Raw genomic sequence first — 19,920 nt, 5'->3', positions numbered from 1 at the left:
AGAACCAAAGTGGAAAATCACACAGAAAGCAACTGAGAAAAACATAGTGGGTACAAGAAAATTGTAAAGCCTTCCAGATTAGAAGTGGCACAAAAGACGCCCTGGAAAGGATGTCATTCTAGGAATTTATGCCTGGAAATAAATATGGGCCAATGGGGGATAACTGATGTACCATGCAACATCCAGGAGATCTACAGGAAAGAAGTTCTAGATTGGGTGGTTCCCCCCAAGGCAGATTTATGCTCTATAATTAAGGAAAGCTTGGGCAGACATTGCAAAGAATCAGCAGGAGCAGGCAAGGGATGAGTTTCATTCTTCATCACTGGAGGGAGCATCCATGCTGTGGAGATCAACAGAGCTATTGAAGCATTAAAGTGCAGAGGAGACATTCAAGGTCACTAGTAACTAAAAAGGAACAGAAAGGGAGCAGTTGATTTAAAATTTAATGAGAAAAGGAGACAAGGCTGGTTGTAAAGAAGTTTTAGAAGCAGCTACAGAAACAGAGGAGACATACAGATTCTCCTATTCTTGCTACTGGGAGTTTTGGGAATTGAATTAACTGCCAGGAAGTTACTTTAATAGCTGTAAGAGACCTTCAAGATTATCTAGTCTAACACCCTTCTAAAAATGAGAAAACTGGGATCTAGAGAGGAAAATCCCTTGCGCCCCAATTCACAGAACCAGGATTTTAACAAATATCCAAATTTAGACCCTGTGTTCTTTTCTTATATACGCTGCTGCCTCACTTACTATTGCTGTCAGGGCTTATAATCCTGGGAATAAACCTAGTCACAAAGGACAGACCAAGGCTCAAATTGGTTCTGGAAAGAAGCATCAACTTGAGAATTAAAGATCTAGAACTAGATTTAGAACAAGGAGCTAGTATTTCCCCGAACCATTCCCTCATTCTAAAACTGAAGAGATCAAGGACGGAAGACTTTAAATGACTTGTCCAAGACCACAGGCAGGTGTATCAAGAGTACAGGCAGGATGAGAACTCAAGTCCTTTAACTCCAGAGAAATCATTGTAGAAGAAAATAGGTCAGTAGTTTTTTTTTTTTAAACTTCATTGTGATAATCCTGAGAGGTATGTAGAAAGGACAGTCAAGAATATAAAAGGAAATAAGAAAAGCCAAATTTTCAAAAGCAATTTTCAGATGAAGAAATTAAAACCATTTCTAGACATATGAAAAAATTCTCTAAATCACTATTGATCAGAGAAATGAAAATTAAGACAACTCTTAGGTACCACTACATACCTCTCAGATTGGCTAAGATGACAGGGAAAGATAATAAGAAATACTGGAGGGGATGTGAGAAAACTGTGACATTGATACATTGTTGGTAGAGTTATAAAATGATTCAACCATTCTGTAGAGCAATATGGAACTATGCCAAAGGGCCTATCAAACTGTGCATACCCTTTGATCCAGCAGTGTTACTGTTGGGCTTATCTCCCAAAGAGATTATAAAGAAGGGAAAGGGACCTGTATGTGCCAAAATGTTTGTGGCAGCCCTGTTTATAGTGGCTAGAAACTGGAAAATGAATGGATGCCCATTGGTTGGAGAGTGGTTGAATAAGTTATGATATATGAATGTTATGGAACACTATTGTTCTATAAAAAAATGATCAGCAGGATGATTTTATAGAGAGGCCTAGAGGAATTTATGTGAACTGATGCTAAGTGAGGTAAACAGAACCAGGAGAACATTGTACACAGCAACAAGAAGATTATACAATGATCTGTTCTGATGGACAGGACTCATTTTTAACAATGAGGTGATTCAGGCCAGTTTCACTGGTTTTGTTATGTAAAGAGCCATCTATACCCAGAGAGAAGACTATGGGAACTGAGTGTAGGTCACAACAGTATTTTCACTGTTTTGTTGTTGTTATTTGCTTGCATTTTTCCCTTTTTGATTTCATTTTTCTTGTGCAGCATGATAATTACAGAAATATGCATAAAAGAATTGCACATGGTTAACATAATACTGGACTACTTGCCTTCTAGGGGAGGGGAAGGGGGAAGAAAGGGAGAAAAAATTGGAACACAAGATTTTGCAACAGTGAATGTTGAAAACTATCTACGCATGTATTTTGAAAATAAAAAAGCTTTATTAAGAAAAAAAAGTAAAGAAAAAGAGTTGGATTGGGGAGAAAGAGATTAAATCAAAGAGCATGGCCCAACAGAATTTTTTAACCCTTTTACTTGCTACTGAATTACACTTATTATAGGAACTTCAGTGAAGACATATTCCATCATTACAAAAAACTGCTACAATTCATAAAAATTAGTAGCAATAAAGCTTAATGAGCTTTGCTCCCTAAGATTTTGATAAGTATCCAATTAGCATTATGAAAATATAAATATTTGGCTGTGGAATTTGAGTCTTCTAAGATGAAAACTACTCTGCTACTAAATCCCCAAGAGGTTTCCCTTTAATTCACTTCTCAGCCTTAAAAATCTGGATCCTGATTTTTTATTCAAGAATGTACGTGCAAGTTTTTGCGAGTGAGTTTATTCCCCATTTGATATATGGCTTCTGTCCCATATAATTCATGTGATAATCTTTAGGGAGAAAAAAGAAGCCTGAGAGAGCATTTTCATTGCATGAAAACTCTCTTAACTGGCATAATTGGGATACAGATTAGCCAGCACCTAAATATATTCTAAAAGAAATAGGGCAGCAGGCTTAAAGCAAATTTAATTGATTTTGCTTTCTCCTTTTACGACGTTTTTTGTCAGATTTGTATCTTTGGTGAAATTGAGTGTATCTGACTAGATGGAGATTGAGAATACCTTAAGGTTAATTGGAAAATTAGTCATTCTACTCCTCTCCTCCACACACACACAAAAATCCATACACTATTTTTTTTAAAGTGCCATCTTTGCTATAGTCTACAATGATACTCTGCTTATTTTGGCTTTCCACATCTCCAGCTAGATGGCACAAAGGATGGAGCACTAGACCTGGAATCATTCGGTTCAGGAAGATATCAAGTTCAAATCCAGCCTTGGATACTCACTAGCTGTGTGACTCTGGGCAAGTCATTTAATCTCAGTATGCCTTGCTTTCCTTAAATGGATAATATTAGTACCTCTCAGGATTGTTGTGAGGATCAAATGAGATAATATTTGCAAACCATTTAGCACAGTGCCTGACACATAGTAGGCATTCATTCCTTTCAACTTCAGGAGAGAACTGGATATAACTCAGGTCAGGGACTCAATTTGAAGTCAGAACTTTAAACATTTTTATAACTATATTTCAATATATATTCAATATAGTGTTTCCAATATAATTCTTTGTATGTCTTTAAGACATTATTCTGAGAAGGGGGTCCAGAGACATCATCAGACTGCCAAAGGATGTCCACAACACAAAAAGTAGTTAAGAACTTCTGCCTTAGGAGAACAGTAGAGAACATCATTGAACATGAGCAATCCTGATTCAGTTTCTTAAATGAAAATGGGAGGTTTGGGATACATTAGATTGTAAACTCCTTGAGGGCAGGGGACTGTATTTTTCTTCTTTTTGAGGCAAAAGGGGGAGTAGACTTCTCCCTTTTCTACAGTGATGAAAATTTTGTTTGCTTATTTTAGGAACTATACTGTGGTGAACACTGAGAAAGGACTTATAGAAGTACAGAGAATGAGCTGCCTAGGAATGAAGCTGAGCTGTCAGTTAAAGATTCAGAGTGCACTATGGACCGCCACTGAGGTAATTACTGTTGCCTACTATCATGAATGCCCTGACTGCATAGCCCCCTTCACGGCCCTGTTGTTCATATGCATCATAAAACTAAAGGAATTAGTATAGTCTATTAGACCTGGAAGGAGTAAGAATAGTCATATAGTAGATTTGTAGAAGGGTCAATCAATGGCTAGAATGACAGGAAAAGATAATGATGAATGTTGGAGGGGATGTGGGAAAACTGGGACACTGATACATTGTTGGTGGAATTGTGAATACATCCAGCCATTCTGGAGAACAATTTGGAACTATGTCCAAAAAGTTATCAAACTGTGCATACCCTTTGATCCAGCAGTGTTACTACTGGGCTTATACCCCAAGGAGATACTAAAAAGGGGAAAGGGACCTGTATGTGCAAGAATGTTTGTGGCAGCCCTCTTTGTAGTGGCCAGAAACTGGAACCTGAGTAGATGCCCATCAACTGGAGAATGGCTGAATAAATTATGGTATATGAATGTTATGGAATATTATTGTTCTATAAGAAATGACCAGCAGGATGATTTCAGAAAGGCCTGGAGAGACTTACACAAACTGATGCTGAGTGAAATGAGCAGGGCCAGGAGATCATTATATACTTCAACAGCAATATTATATGAGAATCAATTCTGATGGACATGGTCCTCTGTAACAGTGAGATGAACCAAATCAGTTCCAATAGAGCAGTAATGAATTGAACCAGCTACACCCAGCGAAAGAACTCTGGGAGATGACTATGAACCACTACATAGAATTCCCAGTCCCTCTATTTTTGTCTGCCTGCATTTTTGATTTCCTTCACAGGCTAATTATATAATTTTTCAGAGTCCAACTCTTTTTATACAGCATAATAACTGTATGGACATGTATACATATATTGTATATAACTTATACTTTAACATATTTAACATGTATTAGTCAACCTGCCATCTGGGGGGTGGGGGAAGGAGGGGAAAAATTGGAACAAAAGGTTTGGCAATTGTCAATGCCGAAAAATTACCCATGCATATATCTTGTAAATAAAAAGCTATGATAAAAAAAAAGAAAGGTCAATCAAACACTACATTTGCTTTCTCACTGGTACATTGGTTCTAGAGCCTGTTTCCAAGCCTGAGGTTAGAGACACCTGTTCGCAAGCTCATGGCTTACTTGTTTAAGCTAAAAATTAAAACCAGGAGGATCTGGTACAATAACTGGCCTGATGATACTCCATCTGTACCTCACCATTCTAATGTGTATCTGGAGGCTAAGATTGCTCTGTAATTATCAGTGAAGTAGAAGATAGGGATGAAAGATGGAAGAAGGATACAAGGCAAGAAATGAAATGAGAGTAGTGCAATAGAGGCATTGAACTTTATGTAATGCATTACAGCACATGCTATCATGCACTAAAGAAAACTGAGGAGATTGCTTAAAAAAAATAACTTCAAAGTCAGTGATCTTGTTGTAAAAGCAGAGTCAAAAGTTGAATGTATCACATTCCCTACGTTACTCTTCATCTAAAGCTGATTTACACACATACACCCAAAATTAAATTTATTGCCACAAATTTTACCACTTCCATATTTGTTCACAGGACCAGAAGATCTACATATACAGTTTAAAGGGTATGTGCCCATTAAACGCCCCTCAAAAAGCATTAGATACCCCAGCTGTTGTCACTTGCTTCCTGGCAGTACCTGTTATGAAAAAGGTAAGGAAAAACAAATGAAGAAAGTTCAGAAAAGTCATCAGCTATTTGCCTAAAGGGGGGCTGATAATGAAACCGAAGACATTGTAGAAAGTTTGCTTTTCATAGAATAAACTTACATCAATATATTCGGTGAATTTTTTTTGTGTGATTTTTCAGGCTGGAAAACTAAATGTTCCCGGTATTAATTAATAGATATTTATTAAGCACCTACTATGTGCCAAACACTGTGTCAAGTGCTGGGTAGTTTTCTAATAATTTGTTTCACTGAATATATAAATCTTATTAGAAGTGAAGCATGTTATCCAAATAAATAAGGTTTATTTGATAGGGTTGATTTGCTCTATTTAACTGTAAAATTGTCTGTTCCTATAATTGTTGAGAGTAGCACTTGATTCCCTTGTCTTAATAACAACAAATCATTTCCATTTGAAGGGGCAAGAGCAGAGGTTGGGGGAGGGGGAAGAGAGGAATCTTCACAGACATTAGCTTTAAATTTCAGTTCTAACTTTACCCCCAAGAGAAAGAAGGGAGATAGATGTTTGAGCAATTCAGGACACAGTGTTCATCAGAGACCTAGAAAACATGAAACAAAGAGTTATTTAAACTCTTCTGCCGGCCAAAAGCCCTCCCTTCTGTGCCAAGTGAGCAGCCTCCAGAATGGAGGCAAGGTAATAAAGCATGGTCTGTGTTGTTGGCTTACCTGGACCTGATGAATGCCTCTCCTTGGGAGACTTTGTCCTGTCCTGAGAGCAGAATGTCTCACAGTGAATTGCCCAGGACACGTTCCCATTGGAAGGCAGTGATTGCTGCTACAGCTGGAGTGCTGACAGCCTGGGGCCTTCAAATGAAGTTTTATTTTCGTGTTTTCCTTGGCTGTTTTCTTTAAAATACTGAAAATGAATTCTGAGAAAGTTACTAAGGGCTTATTGACTTTGCTGTTGAGCTGCAGGTCAGGTCACTGTTTTAACTTTGACAGTTTGAGGCAAATCTTCTTAGAGCTTCTGACATCCAGTTGAGAGGTGGCTTTCTGTGCTTTCATCCTCAGTGGCACAAGGACGTGGGTTTCTGCTTTTGTCTCATCCTGGGTTTTCCAATCTGAGCTGGTCACCACCTAAAATTTTTTGTGTATTTGGTTTTTAAGGGAAACTGCATTCAGCACCATGGCTTGGGACTTAGAGGGTCTTTGTCTGAGGTTGAGGGATAAGCACTCAGCATTGGTATTGTTTGGCTTATACCCAGTAACATAGAATTCATGCTGCTTTGGTGGGTAAATTACTAGTAGCTAACAAATATAAACTCCTACAAAATGTACGGGAGTATACGAAGCCCTCGATTAAGATGCTGCTGAGAATTGGGAACAAGAGTTTATCTGCATATCACGAAACTTTTAAGTCAACTCTATGCCAGGATTCTTGACTTGCCCAGAAGCTATCCATCTTACTGAAGAAGTCAATTCATGCCCTGCTTACATTATGAAGGATATAGCCTTTTGGGAAAAACAATCGTGGGCATAAGAGACAATGACGACTGCCCAATCTGACACATTGCTGTCATCTCTAATATTTTAATTTTTCGGGGAGGAAGATTCTTTTGATCAGCATAATATATTTTAATGTATATTAAATGAGGGATATTATATTATAATACTATAATGTATAATAACATTATATTGTAAAATATTCGTTAAGAGAATGTACAGAAGGAACCAATTTGGAAATCTGTGGTCCTGAAAAAGACTTTTGCTTGAGCTAAGAGGGTGGGAGGAGAGCATAGAGGCCCTTAAGATCTCTATATGAATAAAGTGGCAGTCTTTTTGTTGAAAGTTTTGAAACTAGACTGATGAGAATTTCCAAGAGAACACTTAATGTGGATCTGTTTCTCCTTTCAGCAGAATTCCTACCTTGTGCTGGCTGGCATGTCGGATGGACTTGTGGCAGTGTTTCCGGTGATCCAGGGTGTTCCGGACAATAACTGCTCCTATCTGTGTTCACATACTGCAAACAGATCCAAATTCAACATCCCTGATGATGATCCCCGACAGAATCTTTACCCAGTAAGAGCCATGGAAATAGCTAACAGTGGGTCTGAGGTGTGGTACAGCAACGGGCCCGGCATCCTAATTATAGAATGTGCCACACTGGAAATAAATAGACGATTAGATCCCTATTCTCCTCCTTCCGTGATCACATCAATAGTGGGCAACTCAGAGTGCCATGGTGAAGAAGTGATCTGGTGCCTGGATGACAAAGACAATGCTTTAGTGATGTACTTCTCTGCAACCTATCAGTTATGCGCACGGTACTTTTGTGGAGACTGCAGCCCGCTCAGAGACACGTTCCCAGTTGAGCTGCCTGCTCTGGGGTTCTGCACTGCTGGTCTGGCCAAACAGCAGCATCCTGAAGGGGACTGCATAGCTGATATGAGCATAATCTATAGCGAAGAACTCGGAACTCAGATATTAAACCACCAGGATTCTCTTACAGATTATTGCTCTGTGTCTTCATGCTCCTCTTCCCTTCCCAACAGAATCACTGGGTCTTTCTCAGGTCTGCCAAGTTCACCCATAAGCACTTCTAGCTTGCCTTTTCCCACTGACTATGAAGATTCTGACAAATTTCACGAGTCTAATCTTTGCTCTGATGGATCTGAAAAGGATGGACCTTTTATGAACAGTGAAGCATCCACACATCTGCAAGCTGTCAAAATCCTTTCAGTAAAAGACCTCATTTGGATCCCCAGGTAAAGTGTTCCATTAAATAGATTTACATGGTATTCAAAAAAGAAAATAAAACAAAAAAGGAATCTCCTATTGACCTATGGTAATGGTGGTAGTGGGGAAGATCATGCCCTCTAGATTCTTTGTTTTTAATTTTATCCCATTTGGCGCCACAGTGAAGGGCAAGTTTTTAAAACTACTCTCAGTGAAAGATGCAGAGAATAGCACTGTTAACGAGTATTTTTTGCTTCTAAGTCTTTTTTTCTTCTCTCTGGCAAATCTAATAACTGCACTAAGCCCGGTGCCCCTATCAGATACAATGCAGTAAAAGAGGTGATTTCATTGTGATTAAATTTCCTTTTGGGGAAGTTCTGTTCTACCATTTCTCTGTCATGCCATCTCAGTAATTTAATACATTAGCTGAAACTATATATGTGTTGCAAATGCTTTTCCGCTGACTGTATCACTTTACCCTGGAGATTACTAATGTGAGTAAAATTCTTCCCACTTTCTGTTTCTTAGGCAAGGCGGAGATGTTATCGTCATTGGACTGGAGAAGGAATCTGGTACCCAGCGGGGTAGAGTAATAGCCGTGTTAAAGGCTAGAGAACTGGCCCCATATGGGTAAGGCTGAATTAGAAACTCTTCTTGAATCTTAAAATACACAAAAGAACCAAACACACTCAATATTTTTGCATTTTAGTTTTGATGTATCTTTACACTAGATTTGTAGTCAGAAAATAAGAGAGCAAGATTCAGTGGTCTTTTTCTAGCTCTAAATTCTAAGATTCAGAGAACACTTTTTCCATTCTTCTCTTCTGTAAATAAGCATCATGAGGCAGCTGGTCAGGACATATGTAAAGAACACTGGGCAAATTAAAAGGACCCAAATTCAAATCTAGCCTCAGACACTTAGTACTTGTGTGACCCTTCATCCATGTCAGTCTTAGTTTCTCAACTGTAAAATGGGGATCACGATAATTTCTCCCTCCCAGGGTTGTTGTGAATTCTAAGGAGATATTTGTAGAAGTTTATAGTCATTTGATAAAAATCTTGCTTCCTTCATTCTTTCCATCATCATCCACCAGTTTGCAGCATAGGGTTTTTTTAAATCATGTATTGATATTCCTTAAAAAAAAAAAAAAAAAAAAAAAAAAAGGAGCAATTCTAGCTATAGCACTATAGCATAGGACAGTCTAAGATGCTTCTAGCTGTTCAGTAACCTTCTAATGTGTGGCTCAGTTGTCAGTGCAGCCTATTTCATTATGTGCCAGTGAAGGTCATAGTGAAAAACTCACTGGAGCCAAGAATCTAGGGCCAGTGTTAAGTTAAAGAAGCAATTATCCATGCATTTCATGTAGCCCCTTCTCATTTCTGTCTCCCTCTTCTCCCTATCCAAAAAGCCTTCCACACTCTACATTAATCAGAATTCTCATCTGTAAAGAGAAGGGATGGTTCTTCTTGACAGTCTTTCAGGTCCCTTCCAGTTCTAAATTGATGACCCTAGGACTATTATCTACAAGGATACTCAGTTACTGCCAGAAGAGGCACTGCCCTTTTCTGGCATCCTTCTGTGACTTCCACTTCTGTTGCCAGCTGTTTCCACCAGAAATGCATGGCTCTACTGTGGGAATAAAGCAGGAGCAAGAACAGTTTGTCCAGGACATTATATACAAGACTGGGAAAATGTATAAGCTGAAGCAGAGCATGACTAATTATGGTCTGGGCTGCAACTGCTAGAGTACTCAAACACCCTGGAATGTTTACATCTCTTCACTTCAGCTACTGAGTCTCAAGTAATAAATTATTTGTATGAAAAGTCCCCAAATTCTACTTTGTATATGTTTGGGTCACTTCCACATTATATTAATTCAGTTTCTTCTGGAGAATCTGTTGATTTGAGTTTCTTCTGAAGCACCAAAAAGAGGGGAAAGTCCCAATTCACTTATTTCTCTCAGAGCAAAATGATGATGACAAAGGAAATGTCTGCAGTGAATCAACCTCTGGCGCTCGCCAACATGGAGCTTTCCAGGATGAGTCACTCTTTAGCTAATGACCCATGTTTTGTAAATGATTATATTTGAGAAATAAGAGATGTGCTTCTGAGTCCATCATCTTTCCGTGATTCTGAAATTAGGCAAGGGGATGGGGAGTGGGTTGCATTAAAATTAGCCCCTTTAGAGCAGTTCTTACTGAGGACAGACAAATGAATCTCTAATAAAATAATTATCTGCGTTAGTCATCCCCTACCTATTGACCAAATTATGCAGGAAGTCATGGAATTATTGCAAAGCATTCAAAAATCCATATCCAAACCAAGAATTGTAATTTTAATCTTTATAACTTTATAAGGCAATCCTTTTATTCTTTCCTAGTTTATTCCATATCATTCTCCCAAAAACAAAACTTTTTCCAAACTTTCTTTCATCTCCTTTAGCTTTCCATATGCCCGCTCCTTCCTACTTTATCTCAGCTGAATATTTTACTTTCTTGAGGAAACTAAATCATCTGATATGTGCTATCTTTTCTCCCCTTCTCTTGCTTTCAAAATTTCTTGTTATTTCCCCCCCATTCTTTTCTCTTTTCCCTCAGCACTAACCAATGAAATGCTCCTGTTCCTTACTAAGGCCAACTTTCTACATGTTCCCTTGATCACATCCAGAAGATTGCACCCTCATTTACCTCTTCTCTGTCTTTTTACCTTCACTTTCTCTACCTGCTGCTTCCTTCCCTGTGCTTTCAATCATGCCCATTTGCCTCATGCTTAAATATTTTTACTTAACCCTAACAAAACTTCATTATTTGCCTAGCTCTATATTTTTCCTTTCTCAACCAAGCTATATAGCTATAATATGCTATATAGAAAAAGCTATATACACTCACTTGTTACTGGCTCTATTTCCTTTCCTCAATGACCTCTTAATTGCTAATTGGTGGTCATTTGTTGTATTTGTTCTTCTCCATCTATTTGTTGCATTTGACTACTCTCTCCTCTCTGGACCTTTATGACATTATTCTTTCCTGGTTCTCTTTCTACTTGTCCAACCACTCCACTGTCTCATTTCCCGATTTATCCTTCAGACCATTTCCACCCTTGCAACTCTGGGTATTTACAAGGGTCATATCAAAGGTCCCCTGCTCTTTTCTCTATATAATCTCTGTTGGAGACTTCTCAGCTTCTATTGGTTTAATTATCATCTCAATTCAGAATTTCAATTCCACATCACCTTTGACCAACTATTGGACATTTTAAATATTCTAAAGACATCTCAAATCCCTCTTTGAAATTTCTCTTTCTGCTGAAGGCATCACTGCTCTCTCAGTCTCTCAAATTCGCAACATTCATGTTATTCTTGATTCCTTACTTTCAGCTCATATAGTTAATCAGTTATCAAAACTTGCTTTTTCTCCTACTATAACATTTGCCCCCAAATCCAACTCTTTCTGTCATCTCACATAGTTGCCACCTTAATTCAGACACACATTACCTCTTGCTTATATTTTTCTAGCAGCCTTCTCCAGCCCCCTGGAATCCAGCCACAATGATCTCCCAACTTGTCTCTCATGACTAGAATGCACTCTCATTTCACCTTCACTTGATAGAATCTATCTTTTCCTTCAAGAAATAATTCAAGTCTTGGAGTCAAGAGGAGCTGAGTTCAAATTCAATCTCAGACACAATAATTGTATGACCCTGAGCAATTGCCTCCAATTCTATTTAAAGCTTTTTCTGATCCCTCAGCTACTAAATGGTTCCCTCTCAAACAGTTGTACTGCTTTATATAAATGTGTTTTTATTTTCTTTATTTGTATTCTACACACACACATATACATACACACACACCCACAAACACATCCTTATCTTCCTCATGAAAAGATATTCTCCTTAATAGGAGGCATAGTTTTATTAATTATATTTCTATCCCCAGATTCTAACATTGTCCTAGTGCATCAGTCATTTAGTCACATCCAACTCTTCATGACTCTGTGGACCATACTGTCTATGGGGTTTACTTGACAAAGATACTAGAGTGATTTGTGATTTCCTTTTCAGTGGATTAAGGCAGAGGTTAAGTGGTCTACCCAGAGTCACAGTTAATTAATTATCTAAAGCCACATTTAAACTCAAAATTCAACTCTAGGCTCAGTATTCTATCCACTGAGCCATCTGTCTACTTCACCTAGCACATGGTAGGTGCTTTATAAACATTTACTAATTAACTTTTAATCAAAAAAATGCAGCCAGAGAGCAACTACTTTGAGAAACCATGGTTTTTGTTTATTTTTTAACAAAAAAAATCCTTATTCTTGAAAATGTTGTGAATCAATGGTAAAGAGTATATAAAGGTTAGAGAGCAAATGTACTTCTTAAGCAAAACACTATCATGTATTTTTTAAAAACAGTTTACCATTTTTTGGTGATATTACTATTTCTCATTAATAAGAGAAGTGTTACTAGAAGCTAGGCATAAGAGTAATACAGAGTGTAAAAGTAAAATTTACTGACAGCAAAGCTAATTTATTTGTGTTTTTTTTTCTTTTTTATATACTCTTCATTTCCAAATATAGTCTTCCACTTTCCTATATTCTACAAAAAAGAATCAAAAGGAAATCAGGAAAAAAAAATAAAATTATCATAAAAATTTTAAATTTAATTTTCTTTAAAAAGAAAGATTTTAAAAGTCAGCAAGTTTAATCAATACCACAACCAAATCTATCAGTATATGCAATGAAGGGAGTGGAGAAGGTGATGTATTTTCTTCATCACTTCTCTAGGGTCAACATGGCCATTTTTTACACAGCACTTTTACTTTTTTGTTCTTTCCATTTACTTTGTTGGAGTCATTATGTATACTAGTTTTTTTTTCTTGGTGTACTTATTTTATGATACATCATTTCATATAACACTCCCTAGGTTTCCTGAAGTCTTAATATTCTTCTTATTATAGCATAGTAATATTCTAGTACATTTGTGTATCACATTTCACTTAGAGATTTCCCAATTGACTTTTTTCCCAATCTTTGCAACCATAAAAAGTGCTGCTATAAATATTTTGATGTATATCATTCTTTCTTTCTTTAATTTCCTTGGGGTCCATGCCTGGAAGTAAGCTGTGGGTCAAGAAAGATAAGTGTTCATTTTAACCATTTTTTAAAAACATAATTCCAAATTGCTTTCCAAAATAGTTGGACTCAATACACAGCTTCACCAACAGCCTATTAGTAGATCTGTCTTTCTGCATCTGATTCAAAAGTAAGAATTTCATCTTTTTTCTGTCTTTGCTAATTTTCTAGGTATGAAGTGAAATCTCAGAGTTGTCTTGATTTGCATTTCACAATATTTATGATTTGGAAATTTTTTCATGTTTGCTAAAAGTCTGAAATTTTTCTTTTGAGAACTCTTTATTCACATCCCTTTACTGTTTATTTATTGGAAAATGACTTGGTGTATTATACTTATATTTGTTTTTCTTATATCTTGGATATCAGGCCCTTATCAGACATAGTTGATGTAAAGATCCCCCCCCCAAATCAAGATGTTGCCCTTATCATCCTAATTGCACCAGAAAACTCTTTTAAGACTATGAGTTACAGGACAGGTGTTGATGTGACTTGCTCAAGGCAATTTCTACCTACTAGGTAGGTCCCTAGACCAATTATATCACAGGTCTAATCCTTTTTTAAAAAATCATCTTTTAAAAAAGCATCATATAAATGGTAAATATGAGTATTAATTCACATCTCCCCATCTTTCCCACAAGGGTAGCACAAAAGACTGTCAAATATTTCACTAAACCTTGGTAAACTATATGTACAGCATTCTTTTGATCTATCAATCTGGCTACCCTGTTGAAATCATAATAAAGATTCCACTGCCTTGCCCTGTTCTTAAGCTTGTTATATGATCTCTGTTTCCTTTTCTAAGTGTTTATTGAACCATCCAATTAATAACATATTCTAGGATTTTGTCAGTAATCAAAGACAGATTCACTGTCTTTGTCACTATAGACAAACTATAGTTTGGAGATCCTGGTCTCTTAAATTCTTTGGGAAATTTGGCTTACTATAAGTCTCTCTTGTTATACACAGTCTTTCAAAGATTACTGATGATGCAGTCAGCAACTAAGTCTGCCAATTCTTTGTGAATTTTAGGATGTAGCTCACCTGTACCTGGTGACTTAAACTCACCCAAGATTCGTTATCTCCTCTCTTACTTACTCTTTTCAGTACAAAATTAATTCTCCTCAGCAGAAAAAAAAAGAAGCAAAATAAATTGAGCAGGTCTGTCTTCTCTCTGACATCAGCTGCTATTATCCCAAGCAGCATTCCTTTTTTATCTTCTTTAATCCTCCTCTTTTCCCTGCTAATGAACAATATTTGTCACTTTTTTATTTCCTCACCAGTCTCTTTAGCCCTCCTGACACCATTCTCAGAAAGAGTATCATCATTCTTTAGAACTGGAAAGGTCTTTAGAGACCATTTACTTAATCTCTTCATATTTTAACATGACAAAACTGAGGGTGAAGGTTAGGCTGCTAGTAAGTAGAAGATTTAAAAAGCTTGTCTCTTGCCTCCTAAGTTCAATAGTCTTTTCATTGCACCATGTTCCTGCTTTGGCAGTCTGCTACATAGTATAGGAAACTGAATGATATATTGAATCCAAAACTGGGCAAAATCCTAAAGTCATTTACGTTTACCTCCAAACTTCGTTGTAATTTTTTTGTAGTAGATTTATCTGCATAATTGCATGTGGCTTAGACAAGTCTTCATATTGTCTTGCAAAAAGCAGCAGTAAAGCAAGGGATGCAGAGCTGGCCTCTGTTCTGTCTCTGACAAGCTGGCTCTATGATTCTGAATAAGTCATTTAACCTCTTGAGACTAAAAGTGCAGAGAATGTGCCAATCTGTATTGGCAAAGGGAGTTTCTTGTCTGAGGTTCCATATCCAGATGAAATCATGGACCCAGTCTAATATGTATCTTAAATATATACAGGCATTCCTCAGAGTTATTGTTTTGATGCCAGACCACCAAAATAAAGCAAGTGTCACAATAAAGAAAGATACATAAAATTTTTAGTTTCCTATGTTTACACTATACTGTACTCTATTAAATATGCAATAGTATTACATCTAAAAAACAGTACATACCTTAATTAAAAATCTTATTTCTAAAAGGTGCTAACCATCATCCCAGCCTTCAGTGAGTCATAATCTTTTTGCTGATGGAAGATCTCACCACAATGTTGGTGGCTCTGATCAAGGTTGCTAAAGGTTGGGGTAGCTGTGCAATTTCTTATAATGAAGTTTGCCAATATTGATTGACTCTTCCTTTTACTTGAACACTTAGAGCCCATCATAGAGTTATTAATTGGCCTAATTTCAGTGTTGTTGTGTCTTGGGATAAAGGAGTCCCAGGAGAGTGAAAGAGATGGGGGAAATGGTTGGTGAACATACACAGCATTAATCAATCAAGGTCGTTTCTTCTAGAGGTACAGTTCATGGTACCCCCAAACAATTACAATGATAACATCAAAGATTACTGATTACAAATCTCCATAACAGATATAACAATAATGAAAAAGTTTGAAATATTGTGAGAATTACCCAAATGTGACACGGAGCATATGCTGTTAGAAAATTGCCAATAAACTTGCACAGTACAGGATTGCCACAAACCTTCAATTTATTTGTTTGTTTTTAAATGTGTTAGCTGTGAAGTGCAATAAAATGAGATATGCCTGTATGTATGTATTTATATACTCATATATATGTGTGACAAGCACACACACATACATACTGTATACATACACACATATACATGTATTATATGTTTTCTATTGGAATACTATAGAAAATATATACCTTTCATATACATGTAGATTTTATATATGAAAACTATCATGTGTTCACATACTTATGCTTCCATCACTGAAAGTAAAGATAAGATATCTGAAAGTGTTTTGCCTGACAGGAGAAAGTCAGCCTGAGATTTAAAATTTGGAATTCATAAACAGAGAATCAAGAATTCGATGGTATTACCCCATTGCTTTAGAGATCTTGAATGGCTTAAGGAAAATGTCCATTCTAACTCACATCCCTGAAATTACTGTCTCTCTTGATCTCTGCTCTATTCATAGTTATAAAGCACTTAGGTATATGTACATATGTATATATTTATACACATACATATATATTTTGTTGTTATTTAGTCGTGTCGGTCATGTCTGACTTCATGATCATCTTTGAGGTTTTCTTGGCAAAGATCCTATTATGGTTTGCCATTTCCAGCTTGTTTTTGCAAATGAAGAAACTGAGGCAAATGGGATTAAGTGACTTGCCCAGGGTCACACAGCTAGGAAGTGTCTGAGGTCATATGTGAACTCAGGAAAGGCCCAGCACACTAACCACTATACCACCTAACTGCCCATATGAATATATAAAAGATATTATATATTGTTTTATTATAATATATTATACATAGAAAATATTCTATAGATGTATTCATATACACATTTAAGAAGTGAGTTTTACACTAGGAGCTAGTTTACATTATATGTGTCTATGTGCATATGACTATGTGTGTATATATATACATACATACACATAATTACATGTATATATACACATATGTGGGTATATGCAGACATATGTATATTTCAAACATATTTGTTATGCAAGATTATAATGCTGGAATTGTTCACCTTGTCAGTATTTCTCTCTAAACATCTATGCAAAGAACTGTAAAATGAAGGTTCTGTCTGTAGACTTTTATCTCCTCTTGTGATGCTGTATGTTTTCTTAGACGGGCTGTAATTCCATTCTCAAGACCTGTCCTTTGATTCCCCAGGACTCTGGTTGAAGCTGCTGTTGTAGGAAAGGACACGGTTGTGTGCTGCTTTGAACAGGAAAACATGGAATGGTGCCTGGCTGTCTGGAGAGGCTGGGGGGCCAGGGAGTTTGACATTTTCTACCAGTCCTATGAAGAACTGGGAAGACTTGAAGCTGGTATGCGAAAAAGAAGGTAATTCTTGTGGAAGACTAATGGTCTCTGAGTGATGAACAGACCAAGGAGTATCAACTGACACCCTTCAGTGTTGTAACCTGGAGAGCTCTCTGTACCCAGAAGAGGGACTTTTATTTCTTTCTTCATATTTTGCTGCTATGAACTACTGAGAAGTTACCTGCTGTGCAGTGTGTTTGGGGTGGGGTAGAGTAAGTTTTTTTTTTTTTTTTTTTTTTAATACAAAGTCATTTGGATATCTTCTCTTTTCCTACCCTTCATTTTTCATTCTCCAGCAGGAAAGCCTGTTCATACCCTCCCCAGTGTCTTGGACTTCTTTCTCCTTTTCCTTTCTTTATCCACACAAAGAAGAGGATGTCCAGATTCTGAACAAGAGTTCTTGGACTTTTAGTGTGATGATGGAGCAGAACCTTTTCCCAGCCTCTATTTTACATTTTCCCCCATGCCCTAAGTCATGGTTGTAATTACACTATGCCTTCTCAGCTAAGAGGGCTAGACTGAGCATGATGGGAGAGACCACTGTCCTCTTCCTTTCATAGCTCCAAGGCTCACATCCTGGTATAAGATTTCTGCCATCCCCAAAGGCAGGTTCCTAGGGGTTGGCCAAAACTGACTGATTTATCTGAGACTGAATATCTTCCCTAATGCAGAAAGTATCACTGTGATAAACCCTCAGAAGTACTTTTGTGTCCAACATTGCCCAGTCCTAGGGTATGGAGAAACATCTTTAAATCATGTGGCTAAGAAGCAAAAAGGAAATGTCATCCAGAGGGCAAATGATTTCAGTGTTTGCAAGGTTCCTGTTGCTTTTCCAGTTGACAAAAGGAAGAAGTAATGATCAGTGGCATTTCAAAATAGTCTTATGTGTTTATATTTTTTAAAGGCAAACTTGAACACAGCTGGAATATAAAAGCTCTATATGTACATAATCCTGTTTGTTTTTAAAATTAATATCTCTCTTAACCCTTTGGTTATGAATTCACATTTTCCTGGGTTGCACAATACTACATATACATTAAGATTTGCTGCATGCATGTACAGTAAAGTGTAAAAAGTAAATTAGTTCACAGAGAATTCATGTGTATATTATATAACTTTTTTAATGAGAAAAAAATACATACATATATATAAACTCAGTTTCATCATTCAAAGCTGCTTGACACAGAACCAGAAAGTGAAATGGAAGAGTTACACTTTGGTTCAACTGTTGACTTTAAAAAATAAAATAAGATTTGACACAGGGCAATTTCATTTATTTGAAAATAAACAAACTACTTAAAAATGAGGTAATAGCTTATAATCTTTTGTTGACAGCTTGGGATAATTATATCACACACTACACACAGTACTTGCTTGTTTATGTCACTGAAATACACTTCTTCCATATTCACTCCCTGATCCTTAAAGCTAACTCTGTGTAGGTGGTGTGATCTGAGTAGGACAATTAGGCTTCTGCTTATTCCAAAATATTTCCCCTCATTGGTGTACCATATTGCCTCCCTCTTTCCTATTTTCTGAACTGAAATTCCTATTTCTAAAATTACTCTTCTAAGTCAGATTTTTAAAAAGAAAAATCCAGAAAGTCATCATCAAAATTCAAGGGAAGGCAGGAACCTTGAGACTTTCATAGTTCAAGTGCTCTTTGGAACACAAAACTGACTTCATGATCCACAGCCATATTGTATCATTGGGAGCACACTGGTGATCAAGAAATAGTCTTGTATGACATCTAGAAGTTGGGAATAATTGAAAAAACACTGTGCAGTTTTTCAAATGTTATTTAAACTAATCTTCTTCCAGCAGTCATTTCTAAACTTATTTTCTGTCTGCAGCACCTGTCTAAGACAAATATTTTGATGAGCGAATTCAGTGAAATTCAGATCCAGGCATATGTCACAGTTTGGACAATATGGTTTCTTCTTTTTGGTTCGTGTTGTTCTTCTTTTGCACTGCTATGGGTTTTTGCTAGGAAAATGTTATAGTGTTTGAGGGCAAGAACAAGCAAATAAAAATTCAATGAGGAAGGAAAGGAATTCTACCAAAAGATATCAATGATAGGGAAGCAAGTAAGGACAAAGAATGAAGATAAAAAGTGGCACTATTGTAAGAAAAGTATTAGGAACTTTAAAACTCAGAATAAACTGAAACTATTGATGAATGCCAATGACAACAAAAAAAGATTGTGTTTTTATTCTTATTGTTGCTATTTGGAGTACAAAAAGAATATTAAAGAAGGTAATAAGATCTAACCTCAGAATAGCTGGAATGATAACAGGTAGCAGAAGGCAAAACTACTCAACTCGTTTTGCTTACATACCACTCTCTCCCTCAATTTATACTCAGAGTGTAAAGCTGAATCCTCAGAAGTGCTACTACATTCACAATTGTAGGGGATATGGTACTTGAAATGCTCTCTCTTCTAAACCCCCACTACTCTGTTACCAATTAAGAATCTAAGAAGAACTGGTAGAAATCATTTCTTCCTAAAATCTGGGGGCACACTCTCCCACAAACACTGCATCTGTGGAAAGAATGAGCCCAAACTCAGAGTACAATGGCAAGGAGGCAAACATGTGGGAAACACATGTAACAGAGGCTGTAATGAACACTTCCTGAAATTGAAAGTACTTTCTTGAATTCAGAAACACTTCTCTTCTCTGCTGTACAGAATCACATTCTTTAATGTTGCCCCTCTCCACACAAATATCTTTTCATTTGTTTGCTTTTGATGTATCTCTCTTCTCTCACTTGGATGCAT

The 19,920-nt window shown here is 36.9% G+C and overlaps 1 protein-coding gene across 2 annotated transcripts in view; it reads left to right on the top strand.

Moving 5' to 3' along the window:
- Positions 1-18,236, top strand: part of LRRK1 (leucine rich repeat kinase 1) — a 150,210-nt gene extending 131,974 nt beyond the window's left edge. Inside the window, exons 30-34 of one of the 2 annotated variants that reach the window (XM_031955484.1) lie at positions 3,606-3,723; positions 5,309-5,425; positions 7,314-8,164; positions 8,664-8,765; positions 16,989-18,236. In XM_031955484.1, the coding sequence (XP_031811344.1) occupies positions 3,606-3,723; positions 5,309-5,425; positions 7,314-8,164; positions 8,664-8,765; positions 16,989-17,166 (1,366 nt within the window). In that variant the 3' untranslated portion in view covers positions 17,167-18,236. The remainder of the gene's footprint in view (positions 1-3,605; positions 3,724-5,308; positions 5,426-7,313; positions 8,165-8,663; positions 8,766-16,988) is intronic. The other variant, XM_031955485.1, reaches the window with a different exon arrangement.
- Positions 18,237-19,920: the final 1,684 nt, after the last annotated feature.

Source organism: Sarcophilus harrisii, chromosome 2 (genome assembly GCF_902635505.1).
Source record: "Sarcophilus harrisii chromosome 2, mSarHar1.11, whole genome shotgun sequence".
Classification (NCBI taxonomy): domain Eukaryota; kingdom Metazoa; phylum Chordata; class Mammalia; order Dasyuromorphia; family Dasyuridae; genus Sarcophilus; species Sarcophilus harrisii.
The sequence above is the reverse complement of the archived record's forward strand: the minus strand, read 5'-3'. Positions and strand labels throughout refer to the sequence as shown.